This window comes from Artemia sp. Qi Xiang Cuo, chromosome 2, assembly GCF_049724085.1.
Source record: "Artemia sp. Qi Xiang Cuo chromosome 2, ASM4972408v1, whole genome shotgun sequence".
Lineage (NCBI taxonomy): Eukaryota > Metazoa > Arthropoda > Branchiopoda > Anostraca > Artemiidae > Artemia > Artemia sp. Qi Xiang Cuo.
In genome coordinates, this window is record NC_142795.1 from 58,123,523 (window position 1) to 58,136,683 (window position 13,161).

Sequence of the window (13,161 nt, forward strand, 5' to 3'; positions counted from 1 at the left end):
AGAAAGTAACTTGCTCTGAAATGGTCTTTTAAAAGTATTTCTTGGTGTTGAGGCATCCAAAAAGCTGTAAAGTATAGTTGTGATGAAAAAGATAAGTGCTTCAAGTTGGAAAATGGATTTAGGAGTGACATTAAGAAAGTAACTTGCTCTGAAATGGTCTTTGAAAAGTATTTCTTGGTGTTGAGGTAACCAAAAAGCTGTAGAGTATAGTTGAGGGTGAAAAAGATAAGTACTTCAAGTTGCAAAATAGGTTTAGGAGGGACATTAAGAAAGTAACTTGCTCTGAAATGGTCTTTGAAATGTATTTCTTGGTGTTGAGGTAACCAAAAAACTGTAAATTATTTTTGTGATCGAAAAAGATAAGTACTTCAAGTTGGAAAATGGGTTTAGAAGGGACATTAAGAAAGTAACTTGCTCTGAAATGACTCTTGAAAAATATTTCTTGGTGTTGAGGTATCCAAATCTGTAAAGTATAGTTGTGGGTGAAAAAGATAAGTACTTCAAGTTAGAAAATGGGTTTAGGAGGGACATTAAGAAAGTAACTTGCTCTGAAATGTCTTTTGAAAAATATTTTTTGGTGTTGATGTATCCAAATCTGTAAAGTATTGTTGTGGGTGAAAAAGATAAGTACTTCAAGTTTGAAAATGGGTTTAGGAGGGACATTAAGAAAGTAACTTGTTCTGAAGTTGTTCTGAAAAGTGGATCTGGAAAATAGGTTCTGGAACTTGTTCTGAAAAGATATAATAAAACCATAAAAAAGTATTAAAAAAATGGAGAGGGGACTCTTTGGGGTCCGGGGGAAGACCTTTGGGGATCCGGGGGCCCTTGAGGGCCGGGTGGCCCTTTGCATGCCCGGGGGGCCTTTGAGGACCAGGGGAGGACCTTTGGGGGTCTGAGGAGGGCGTTTGGGGGATAACATTTCGAAATTTTTACTTTTTAGTTTACTTTTTGCGGCGCATTCCTGTGGCGCATCCTGCGGCGCTTTCCTGCGGCGCATCCCTGTGGCGCTTCCCCCAACCCGCGGCGCATCCCCCTGTGGCACATCCCCATGCGGTGCATTCCTGGCCCGCGGCGCTTCTCGGTCCCGGGGGACCTTTGGGGACCGGGGTGGCCTTTGGGGCACAGTGAGGGCCTTTGGGGCACAGGTAGGGCCTTTGAGGGTCCGGGGGGGGCAGTTGGGGACCGGGGGAGGGCCTTTGGGCCCCCGTTGGGCCTTTGGGCGCTCGGTGGGCCTGGGGGGGGCCGGGGGATGGCCGTGGGAGGCGCCGGGGGCCCTTGGGGCGCGGGGGGGACCTGGGCAGCCCGAGGGTGTCCTTCGGGGTTGGGGTAGGAGGATTGGAACCCTTTGGGGTTGGGTTAGAGGACCTCACAACAATGTTCAAATGAAATTTGTGTATTATAACGACCACAGAGTTTCACCATTAAATTCTCTTCTAAAATCTCTTCAAAAATAATCTTTTAAAATGACTGTAACTGTTTCGCCGAAATATTTCAATAAACTGTCTAAAACAGATTCGCCCAAATAATCACTAAACGTAATTCAGCGTGTTCCTTTTGTTTTTGGCATCTCTGCGCTAATGCATTTCAAATTAATAAGAAACCTGATTCCCGCGCTAAAACAATTCATCGCTAAGATGTTTCTTGGAGAATTGTTTCCGTGGCCTTTGGCTATTAATATCCTTTGGAGTTCGACCAAAAGAGTTGTTTCCGAGGCAAAGACATTAATGACTTGGATCTATTCCTGGAAAATCGTTTCTATGCGAAAATTTTTAAAGTCTGACAGATGATGTCATTGGTTGATTGATCTGTCAAGAAAGGGGAATTAATTTGTTGTTTCTAAGGGGAATTATTGATTCACGATAGGTGAATTGTGGTCGACAGCACAGGTGTTCCAAATTCCGGGAAACTCATAACATTCATGATCGATTACGCAATCAAGTTCTCGGAAATTCACTTCCCCCTCGAGTCCTAGATCAATAACATTGTTCCCGTTAGAATTCAATGCGCATGTGCAACCTTCGTCCCCGAGTTATTACACATAGAAACATCAAATAAATCGACCTTGGAAAAAGAGGTCATTGACCCCATTAACCACGTGTTCTCCCTAATGACTCTATGCCCATATATGGGGTGCAAAAAAAGTTATAGGTGGCAGCAGGGGTGTCGTCCCGTGTCAATAGGGTCACCTCTACTTGTTTGGCCCTTATGAAAAAGCCACATTAGTTTTCTCCCCTCCCCCTGGAAGAACATAAATTCAATGCCATGGAGGAGAATCCACTGGCTTGGAAGCCAGAAAGACACCAAATGATGGAGTCCAAGTGATTTCTAACGAAGAAGAAGAAAAGTAAAGTTAGATGCCGAAAGGAGTCCGTTTAGGATTCCAGGTGTTTTTTTTGTTTTGTTTTTGTTTTTTGTTTTTTTTAAGAAAAAGATATGTTGTATTGCAATTTGAATTTTGAACACAGTTTGTGTATACTTCAAAAATTTGCGGTGATTAGTGTTTTGTTCAATAAGTCCTTATTAATATCTCCTCTGCATTATTCTGGTTGGAAGAAGAGGGGTTTTATTGTTCATATGAAACATAGAAATCATAAGTGACTTTTGATCTTCTACGTGATTGAAGCCATCCAACCTTTACATTAGATTTCTCTGATTGATAGATACATTATATTCATCTGCTCTGCTAACAAGAAGAGTTAACAATTTAAGCATTAAAATGCGCTCTTTTAGGTATCTGCCCCCATCCCCGCATACACGAAGACCTATCTCTTCCTTCAAGATTGCTAATAGGCAATTGTATATCCTCAAACATAATTTCATAAAAATAAAGCGGATCAACTTGGTTAAATCCATTGCTGCCACCATGTGCCATTATTGCCTCCGCAACTGGGAAGCATAAAATATAGTTTTTTGATACTTTTAAATCGATTAGCTTCTCAGAATTTTGAAGTGATTACAAATTGGTCCATTTTTGGGCAAAGTCGTAGTTTGGTGTGATAAAATGGCAGAAACAACACTCCCGTGGCACAATCTTAATGGCCACTTTAAAAGTATTTTTTTTATTTTGCGTTCAAATGAGGACTCACACAATTTTTTAGGAACTTCGGTTTGATACGATCACCACGGAAAAAAAATAGAAAACAAATAAACATTCATCTACGATTTATCTTCTACGAAAATAATGCAAAATTTCTTATTTTACAAATTGGACCTTGAAACCTCTACGGTACGGTTCTCTCATATGTTGAATCTATTTTAACGATTTTCACCGAGATCGGTTGCTTGTTAATGGGTGTTTCCCTCTTTATTTTTTAAACCAAGCAAATTTTCTCAGATTCGTAGCTTATGGTGGGTAACAATAAACTAAATGAATTTTATATATTTAGGTACTTGTATGATATACCCCTTGCCGCTCAAAATGTTCATGCATTGACGCACTGTAAACCGGTTTCTTTCGCTAGTTTCTTGCAACATAGCGTGACAAAAGAAATACAAATTGGCAGAATAGATGGGAAATATATAATTTGGGCTATATATTTGCAAATTAGGGGGGGGTAAAGTATTTGGATAACGTGAAGTCAGAAAGCAATTCTTACTTCATAATATCAGAATAATTGTAGCTAACAAATTGTGCGCGCAGACCTGCAGTACTTTCCCCCTCCCCCCTAATGTGCAAATATGCAGCCCAAATTTGTTTCCAAAGTATTATATTTTTAACATAAGTAGGTATATTTTATTAGGATTAAGCTAACTTCACTTGTTGAGATGCAGGGGGTATCATAGGCAGCGCATTAGCGCTACCTAGATAAAGAACGGTGTGGACACAATGTTTTTTTTTTCTCTCTCCATACCCGGGCACTTCGTTATCGAAGGAGTTGTCGTAGAAACTTCAAAAAAAGCTTATTCGATTGAAAATTGGAGTGGCTAGTTCCCTTTTTAATAGTCAAAAGTGATTGTAGGGCAACGAGCCCCCCCCCCCACGCCCATCATTCTCCCAAACACATCCAAGTAAAATATGGAAATAGCCATTTTGTTCAGCGTAGTTAATTTCCAGATAGAAAATATGTTTTTGAGGAGGACAATCCCTCACAACCCTCGGGGCAAGGGTTTTAAGTTATGCCCTGAGGGCATATAAGCACGATGTTGACACAATGTACTATTTATTATTTTTTTTCTTTAGAGCAGGGCACTTTATGTGGAAGGGGTCTTCGTAGACACTTCAAAAGGGGCTAATTGGATTGGAAATTCAGAGTTCTAGTGCCCTATTTGATAGTCGACAGTGACTGGAGGGCAATTAGCCGCCCTTCCGCGCCCAGATTTCTACCCAACACATCCAATAAAAATTGTGAGCTAGCCAGTGTGTTAAGTGTATTAGATTTCCAGATAGAAAATATATTTTTGAGGAGAACACTCCCCCACAACCCTCAGGGCAAGGGTTGTAAGTTATGCCCTGGGGGTATATAAGGTTTTTATAGAAGGCGTTGTCGTAGAAACTTCAAAAGGGGCTCATTTGATTGGAAATTCAAAGGGCTAGTGCCCTTTTTTAATAGTCAAAAGTGATTGGAGGGCAACTAGCCCCCCTCCCCCCACGCCCATCATTCCCCCAAACACATCCAATCAAAATTTTTAGATAGCCATTTTATTCAACGTAGTTGAAAGTTTTGGAAATTAGGTCTTTAAGGATGACAACACCTCCCCCCATCGCCCTCAGTGCAAGGGTCGTAAGCTATGCCCTGGGGCATATAAACTTTTTATTGAAAGCATTGTCGTAGAAACTCCAAAAGGTCTCATTCAATTGGAAATTGAAAGGGCTATTGCCTTTTTTAATAGTTGAAAGAGATTGGATAGCAACTAACGCCCCTCTCAAGCCCACCATTTTCCAAAAACACATCCAATCAAAATTTTGAGATATCCATTCTGTTCAACGTAGTTGAACGTTCTGGAAATTAGGTCTTTTAGGAGGATAACCCCCTCAGAGCCCTCAGTGCAAGGGTTGTAAGTTATGATAAACAAAAAATCGCGAAGAAAGGAAACGAGGACAATTAACAGCCAGTGAAAAAATTGAAAAATTATGCAAATATTTCGGTCAAGACCTCCGCTTGACCGTCCTCAGTGCAAAATAAAACTGATAAAAATATAAAAACCAAACCTTAAAATAAAAACACCAAACTAAAATTGGACGACCCTTTCCTAGTAACGGTGAAAGGGTAACTAGGGTAACTGAGTTACCCTTTCACCGTTACTAGGAAAGGGTCGTCCAATTTTAGTTTGGTGTTTTTATTTTAAGGTTTGGTTTTTACATTTTTATCAGTTTTATTCTGCACTGAGGACGGTCAAGCGGAGGTCTTGACCGAAATATTTGCATAATTTATCAATTTTTTCACTGGCTGTTAATTGTCCTCGTTTCCTTTCTTCGCGATTTTTTGTTTATCATGATTAGGCAGTGTGGTCTCAGAAATTATTTTTGTAAGTTATGCCCTGGGGGCATATAAGGTTTATTTAGAAAGTTGTTGTATATATCATAGGCAGCCCGATCGCGCTGCCGAAGTAAAGAACGGGGACATTCGAGAACGAGACAAGAAACGGGGACTAAGTAAAGAGGAGGTCACTCCCCCACAACCCTCAGGGCAAGGGTTTTAAGCTATACCCTGGTGGCATATAAGAACGATGTTGGCACAATGTATTATTTGTTAATTTTTTCCTTTAAAGCAGGGTACTTCGTATCGAAGAAGTTGTCGTAGAAACTTCGAAAAGCGCTCATTCAATTGGAAATTGGAGTAGCTTGTGCTCTTTTTAATATTCGAAAGTGATTTGAAGGCGACTAACACCCCTTCCACGCCCACCATTTCCCGAAACACATCCAATTAAAATTTTAAGGTAGCCATTTTGTTCAGCGTAGTTGATTGTCAGATAGAAATACCGTTCTTGAGGACAGTCCCCCACAGCCCTTAGGGCAAGGGTTGTAAGTTATGCCTTGGGGCATATAAGGTTTTTTATAGAAGGTGTTGTCGTAAAAACTTTAAAAAAGGCTAATTCGATTTGAAATTAATTAAAAGGGCTAGTGCCACTTTAATAGTCGAAAGTAATTAGACGCCAACTAAACCGCCTCTTACGCCCACCTTTTCCCCAAACACATCTAATCAAAACTTTGAGGCAGCCATTTTATTCAACGTAGTTTTAAGTTCTGGAAATTTGGTATTTGTAGATGAAAACCGGCCCCCCCCCCCCACAGCCCTCAGGGCAAGGGTTGTAAGTTATGCCCTGGGGACGTATAAGGTTTTTATTTAAAGCGTAGAAACTTCAAAAGGGCTCATTCAACTGGAAATTGAAAGGGCTAGTGCCTTTTTTAACAATTGAAAGTGATTGGAGAGCAACTAACGCCCCTCTCACGCCCACCATTTATCCAAACACATCCAATCAAGATTTTGAGATATTTATTTTGTTCCACGCAGTTTAAAGTTCAGGAAATTATACCTTGGAGCAGGACCCTTCCCCCACAGTCTTCAGGGCAAGGGTTATAAGTTATGCCCTGGGGGCATATATGGTTTTTATTGAAATCTTTGTTGTAGAAACTTGTAAAAAGGCTCATTCGATTTGAAATTCAAAGGGCTAGTACGCTTTTTAATGGAGGAAAGTGATTAGTGCTAGTTTTTGTTGTTGTTGTTGTTTATACCAGGGCACTTCGTATCGAAGGAGTTGTCGTGGGAACTTCGAAAAGGGCTCATTCGATTGAAAATAGAAAGGGCTATTGCCCTTTTTAATAGTCGAAAGTGATTGGAGGGCAACTAATTCCCCTTCCACTTCCACCCTCCCACCCCCCCCCTCCACCCAATTAACCAATATGTATAAAAACTAAATGTTGCCTTAAGATTAAATCAAAATGCACAGTGATAAGTCTAATTATCAATAAGGCATCTCAGGAGTATCCCAAGAACGACTAAGGTTATTATTTTCAAACTTTCAGGACGACTTCTGGTCTTAAAATTTAATCATATCGAAATGCCGTAAGTGTCTGCAAGGTATCAAAGAAAGAAAAATATTTTTTTGCGAATGGTATCAAGTTTTCCATTTCAGGTCAACTAGAGGAGGTATGAAACCAAATTAAATAGTACTATTTGTGTCTAGATATTTAAAAGGGTGTATTTTGTTAAAAATTGCTGAAAATTTTTCTCCAGCATACAAATACCAGGCCAAACTATAAAGTCTTAAAAAACGAAAAGATTTAAAGTATTATTTTCTTTTTCCCTGAAAAGACTATGTCAATATAAAACGAACTGAAGTTAATTAAAAAAACTTTTTCCACAAAATAAGTTTTTCAAAGAAAAGTAAATAACTCCACTAAACAAAAAATGAGCAAAAATAAAATCAAATAATCTACCAAGCATGAAACTACCACAAATCAGCATCGATAAATAAATGAAACCCAAAACGTACAGAAATTACAATATATAACCGAGTCAAACTCAAAACGAGCAGAAATTAACATAAATTGGGCTCAAAATCCCTATGCCTTCCCAAGGCCAGAAAAAAATTTGCACTTTACTGAAAAAATACAAATGAATGTGCATTGTCAGTTTAATATACATATACTGATATTTAGTAATCAAAATGTTAATATTATTTGATTTATTAAAGTTATAAAAGTAAAAATATTATATTTTTTTCAGTAAAGTACAAATTTTGTTCTGGCCTTGGGAAGGCATAGGGGTTTTGTGCCCAACTTTTGTTAATTTCTGCTCGTTTTGAGTTTGACTCGTTATTTATTGTAATTTCTGTTCGTTTTGGATTTCATTTATTTATCGATGCTGATTTGTGGTAGTTTCACGCTTGGTAGATTTTTTGTTTTTTTTTTTGCTCATTTTTTGTTTAATGGAGTTATTTACTTTTCTTTGAAAAACTTATTTTTTGGAAGAAGTTTTTTTTTAATTAATATCGAACAAGTACCTGTATTTAGAATCAGCATAAAGAGTCTATTTGTTGATCCGCCAATTGTCATCAAAATTCCGTTTTGTGTTTTGGTTAATTTGGCCAGAGTCGCTATTTACTTAATGTTTGTTATAACGAACTATTTGATCAGATTCACTAATGATAAAATCTTTATTTGAACGGATTCATTGTATTTTGTTTAATTGGAATATTGAAAAAAAGGTCAATTTGACAACTGTATTTGAAGTTTAAATTTAGTTGTTTTTTTTTCGCTATTTTGTTCTTTTTTTATCATGTCAGAAGATACAAGGGATTTCAGTTCTAAGCAGAGAATTGTCCTGTTATGAAAGAGGTATGTAAACGAGTGAAAGATCGTAGAACTTCCGAAGTAGACAAGTAAATTAAAAATATTGTCAGGGAATCCAAAATTTTGCAAATACCTTAAAATAGTGGATATTCTTATTATATTTGCGTCTTAGTTCCACGAACAATCTCAAAAATCAATTCAGAGCCAGAAATTTCCAGCTCCCACCGTCATCAACCATGATGTCGGTGCACCGGCCCAACCGAAACGTTTGCGATGGCATGCCATTGGAACAATTTCGGTGGCGCACGAACGGTTCAGCTTTGGGGACTAACTCCAATTGAAGTTACGACTTGAATTTATTTGTTTCACCACATAATCAGGAGGGTGATTGCGAAATTCCACTCATGTTAAATGCAGCTAACCAGACTATATAAAAAAAAAAAAAAAAAAAAAAAAAATCATATATTAAATTTTTAAGCTAGAACTATTAAATTATCCTCACTCCAATTAATTTTATTATTAACACGCTTCAAAATTTAGCTTTGTTTAACTGATTAGGTTAGCAAAAATTTAGTTTTTTTTTAATAAAGTAGCCTGACATTAAAACGTGAAACCAACAGAAATTCTTCCATATACGGCGGGCTTCCACCAGCTTAGCCACCCAATCTAACCCATGTATTGAGTGTATTTTAATTGTATTTCCTTTTTAGCCTAACAAGATAACTAATTAATCTTTAATTATTGCAGTTAGTCAAGCGATCCTGAAATTCAAGGCTTTACGAGACCGCTTCGTCCGAATTAGAAAGAAAAAGGTAGAAGTCGAGAAAACAGCAAACTTCTCTGTCCTTAGACCGAATGATGAAGCTTTCTTCAGATTAATGAGCTTTCTTAATGACAATGTTACTCATCGTCTTGCTAATATTGGGCATAGAAAGCAGAAACGTAACTCTTCCTGCACTTCTTTTGAGGAAACTGTAGATATGACTGTCTATTCTGACAATAGCCAAGAAATGAGCCCACAGAAAGTCTTTATCAAAGAAGAAGATGGAGTTGATATAATATCACAAAGTGAAATGCACAGAGTCGAGAGTATAATTTCAGAAGAAGATGAATATTTAGGTGGTGATCAGTCTGAAGATGGTGGCGAGGCAAGTAACGTGATAAGCATTACAGAAAACGTCGAAGACGCTGAGACAGAATCAAAAGACAACAATGGCCTAGGAAATTGTTCATGCTATCAAAGAACAACGAATTGCCATACATTAAGCTCTGAAAAAAGTTTTCCTGGCCTTTCTTTTATTGAATCGTTGAGCTTGCAAATGAAAAAAGTGCCAGAAAATAAACAGCTAGACCTTCAGATTGAAATGCTTCAAGTAGTCAGAAAATATCAATCTGAAGCCTTAAGATGTGCTACTGTGCACTTATATTTGCCGTGACAATTGTGAACTGCTACCTTAAATAACTTACAAGTGATAGCTAAAAACTATTCTATTCTAACTACTCACTCTACAAGATATATAGCAAAAATTAAGCAGAGATTTATTACTTGTTCTGTATTGCTTCACCCTCCTTCTGCCTTAATCATTGGTTTAAGGGCTTTGTGTTATTTTTTATTATTATTTATGGTTTGTTTACTCAAAATACCATGTATCGTAACGCAATAGATTTTCGGTACCTTCTTCCAAAAATACTTCTATAAAAGCTGATAAGCATTCACGAGTAGAAATAAAAGCACTTAAGCTATATTCCGAAAATCCTTCATTTATTTTTCCTTGCCATATAGGCTGTATGATCGTGGGAAGAAGCAAAAGGAATCTTCTGGTCGAAAATACTGAGATCTAATCCCCTTTCTAAATTACAAGGTTGAACAGGGAGAACCCAAATGTCTTTGATAAGATAAAAGGATGAAGATCCTCCAGAACCACTGCTGGTTAATAGGGTGTCGACTCAGCGTTCGTTTCAGCTGTTAGAATGCCCTTGTGTAACCCAATGAATATGTATGGTATGGGATGAAGATTCTTGAGATAGCAATTTTAACCCAAACGGAAGAAAGTTACAGAGAAGTAGAAAGAAGTGTGCAGCCTTCACAGTAAGGGCACAAATTACGTAGATACCGTAAGCCACTTTAAAACAAAGGCTTTATGGATAAATTTATTAGGAAAGGCGGGCAGGTTACTCTTACCACTACTAGTAACAACTCACTGCAGCTCCAGGTCACCTTAGGTCAACACAGTTGCACTCACTTCTCCTTCATCCCAATCTAAGTTTCTCTTTTAACTCCTCTTGAAATTTTCCAATTTTCCTTAAATCATTCCTTGCTACCTTTTCCCACCCCATTAGGTGACTACCTGCGTTTCCTGTGTACCTAGATAGACGGCTGAAAAAAACTTTCTTTGGCAATCTGTCATCCTTCATCCACCACTAGCCATCTCAATCTTTCTCTCATTATAGCCCTAGAAAATGGGATAGAACCCCATTTTCCGTACAGTTTGTTGTTTGAAATATGGTCAGTCAGTCGAATGGGTACCTAAAATTATCCGTAGACAATTCTTCTGGAAAATATCAAACAAATCCTCCCCGTCATCCCAAGCGCCCACGTTTCAAAACGATACTTGTCTGTTGTCATTACTGTAGCTTCCAATATTCTAATTTTGGTTCGCAGACTTGTCTTCATATTCTTTCAGACTTTTTTCAAATGTGAAAAAAACAACCTGAACTTTAGCTATTCTACTTCTTACATCTTCACTGATTTAAAAATGCATGAACATAATCCTGCCTGAACTTATGCTCTGAACCCTAAAAACCTTGAAAAAAATATTTGTTTTGCCAATATTATTATCAAGGACACTCAAATAACCTGTATAATCTAGTAAATCAGTAATTCATCTCTAGCTTCACAGCCACCATATTTCAAAAACTCATTCACCACACTGTCAGAAACTGATGCCTTATTATTTTTTAATCCTTTTGGTATTTTCTCTAACTCATCTTCGCAAAATAAATCTTCCATTGCTGCCAAATTGTCACTGCCTTTTTCATTCTTTTCTAAATCATTTCTTGTCACTTTACCACGGTTCAGCATATTCTCAAAATGTTCTGCCCATCTCTATTTAACAACTTTCTTGACACTAATTAAAAGTCTGTTTCTATCTTAGACTGGAGCAAGTCCAAACTTACTGCAGCCTCTCAACTTCTTAACATGCCAATACACTATTTTACTGTTATGCTGGCTGCACCTTCCAGAACTTCGGCAAGTGCATCCATGGCACCCACTTCAAACTTTCTTAATCCATACTTTAATGCCTTCTCCACTTCCTATAGTTTCCTCTTTAAGCTGTGCATTCCTGTGACCAAATTTTCGAAGCTCTCATATGATGTATCACTCAAACAGATCAGGCACAAACCCATCCTCTTTTTTTTCGAAGCTTTAAGTGTTTTCACTAACATTTTAGCGACGTTTCTTACTTTTTCTCTCAGTGACAGCATCTGCAACTTATTAAATAGTTTTTCTAATATTGTTCCACCCACCTTCTACATTTTCAAATCTTAGACTCTCCAATTCCACATTCAACTGTTCCTGGAAACTTCTTTTTCAATTCCCATTCTCGGTCTATCGGCGTCATAAATTTCCGGAAGGTAGTTACACTTCCTAATTTTCAGCTTTAGAGTGACTTTAGACTCTACTAGATGGTGATATTTACTTTTACATCAATAACAACACTCTCATATACTCTGCTATTTTGTATCGATCCTATCAGTCTCCTATTTACAATAAATTAATCAATAAGGTTGGTCAATTTACTATCATGAGGGCACCGCGTTAAATTATGAGCCATTTTGTGACCAAGTGCTGTATTGGGTATAACTAGGCTAAATTGTAATACCTACAAAATTGTAACAGTCCGTAACTGTTGCTGTTTTCCTTTCTTACACCAAATTTACCTAGGCCTTGGTACCATCTATCCCTTTTCTACCGACCATGAAGTTAAAATCCCCAAATAAAAATAAGATATATCTACCTGGGAATCTGAGTATTTTTTCGTGTATCTGTAAATAAAATTTATCTATGTCATTTCTACTTCGTAAGTCGGTTCTACAGGTGCAGGTACTATTACGACTGATACCTCGCACTTTTTATTCTATTATTAAAACTTTCTCAACATAAGCAAGACTTAGAAAATTCCTTATTCATCAAGAGACTTACTGCTTGCCTATGCACCCCATCCTTCCTGCCTGAGCATATAAATTGTTATCACAGGCAGCGCAATAGCGCTGCCTAAGTAAAGAACGATGTTGGCACAATGTATTATTATTTTTTTCTTTTTCCATACCAAGGCACTTCGTATCGAAGAAGTTGTCGTATAAACCTCGAAAAGAGCTCATTCGAGTGGAAATTGGAGTGGATAGTGCCCTTTTTAATAGTCAAACGTGATTGGAGGGCAACTAGACCCCCCCCCCCCCACGCCCATCATCCATTCCCGAAAACTCATCCAATCAAATTTTTGAGATAGCCTCAAAAATGTTTCTGCGTAGCTGATTTCCAGATGGAAAATACGTTTTTGAGGAGGTCACTCCCCAACAACCCTCAGGGCAAGGGTTTTAAGTTATGCCCTAAGGGCACATAAGGTTTTTAGAGAAGGTGTTGTCGTAGAAACTTCAAAAAAGGCTCATTCGATTGGAAATTCAAAGGGCTAGTGCCCTTTTTAATAGTCAAAAGTGATTGGAGTGCAACTAATCCCCCTCTCACGCCCACCCTTTCCCCAAACACATCCAATCGAAATTTTGTGATAGCCATTTTATTCAACGTGTTTTTAAGTTCTGGAAATTAGGTCTTTGAGGATGAAAACCCCCCACAGCCCTCAGGGCAAGGGTTGTAAGTTATGCCCTGGGGGCATATAGGTTTTTATAGAACGCTTTGTCGTAGAAAC

At 38.0% G+C, this 13,161-nt stretch overlaps 1 protein-coding gene across 1 annotated transcript in view; it reads left to right on the plus strand.

Annotated features, from left to right (window-relative positions):
* The window catches only part of LOC148955428 (uncharacterized), a 28,350-nt gene extending 15,681 nt beyond the window's left edge, over positions 1–12,669 (plus strand). Inside the window, exon 2 of the mRNA XM_089107332.1 lies at positions 8,981–12,669. Within this exon, the coding sequence (XP_088963458.1) occupies positions 8,981–9,669 (689 nt within the window). The 3' untranslated portion in view covers positions 9,670–12,669. The remainder of the gene's footprint in view (positions 1–8,980) is intronic.
* The last annotated feature ends 492 nt before the right edge of the window (positions 12,670–13,161 follow it).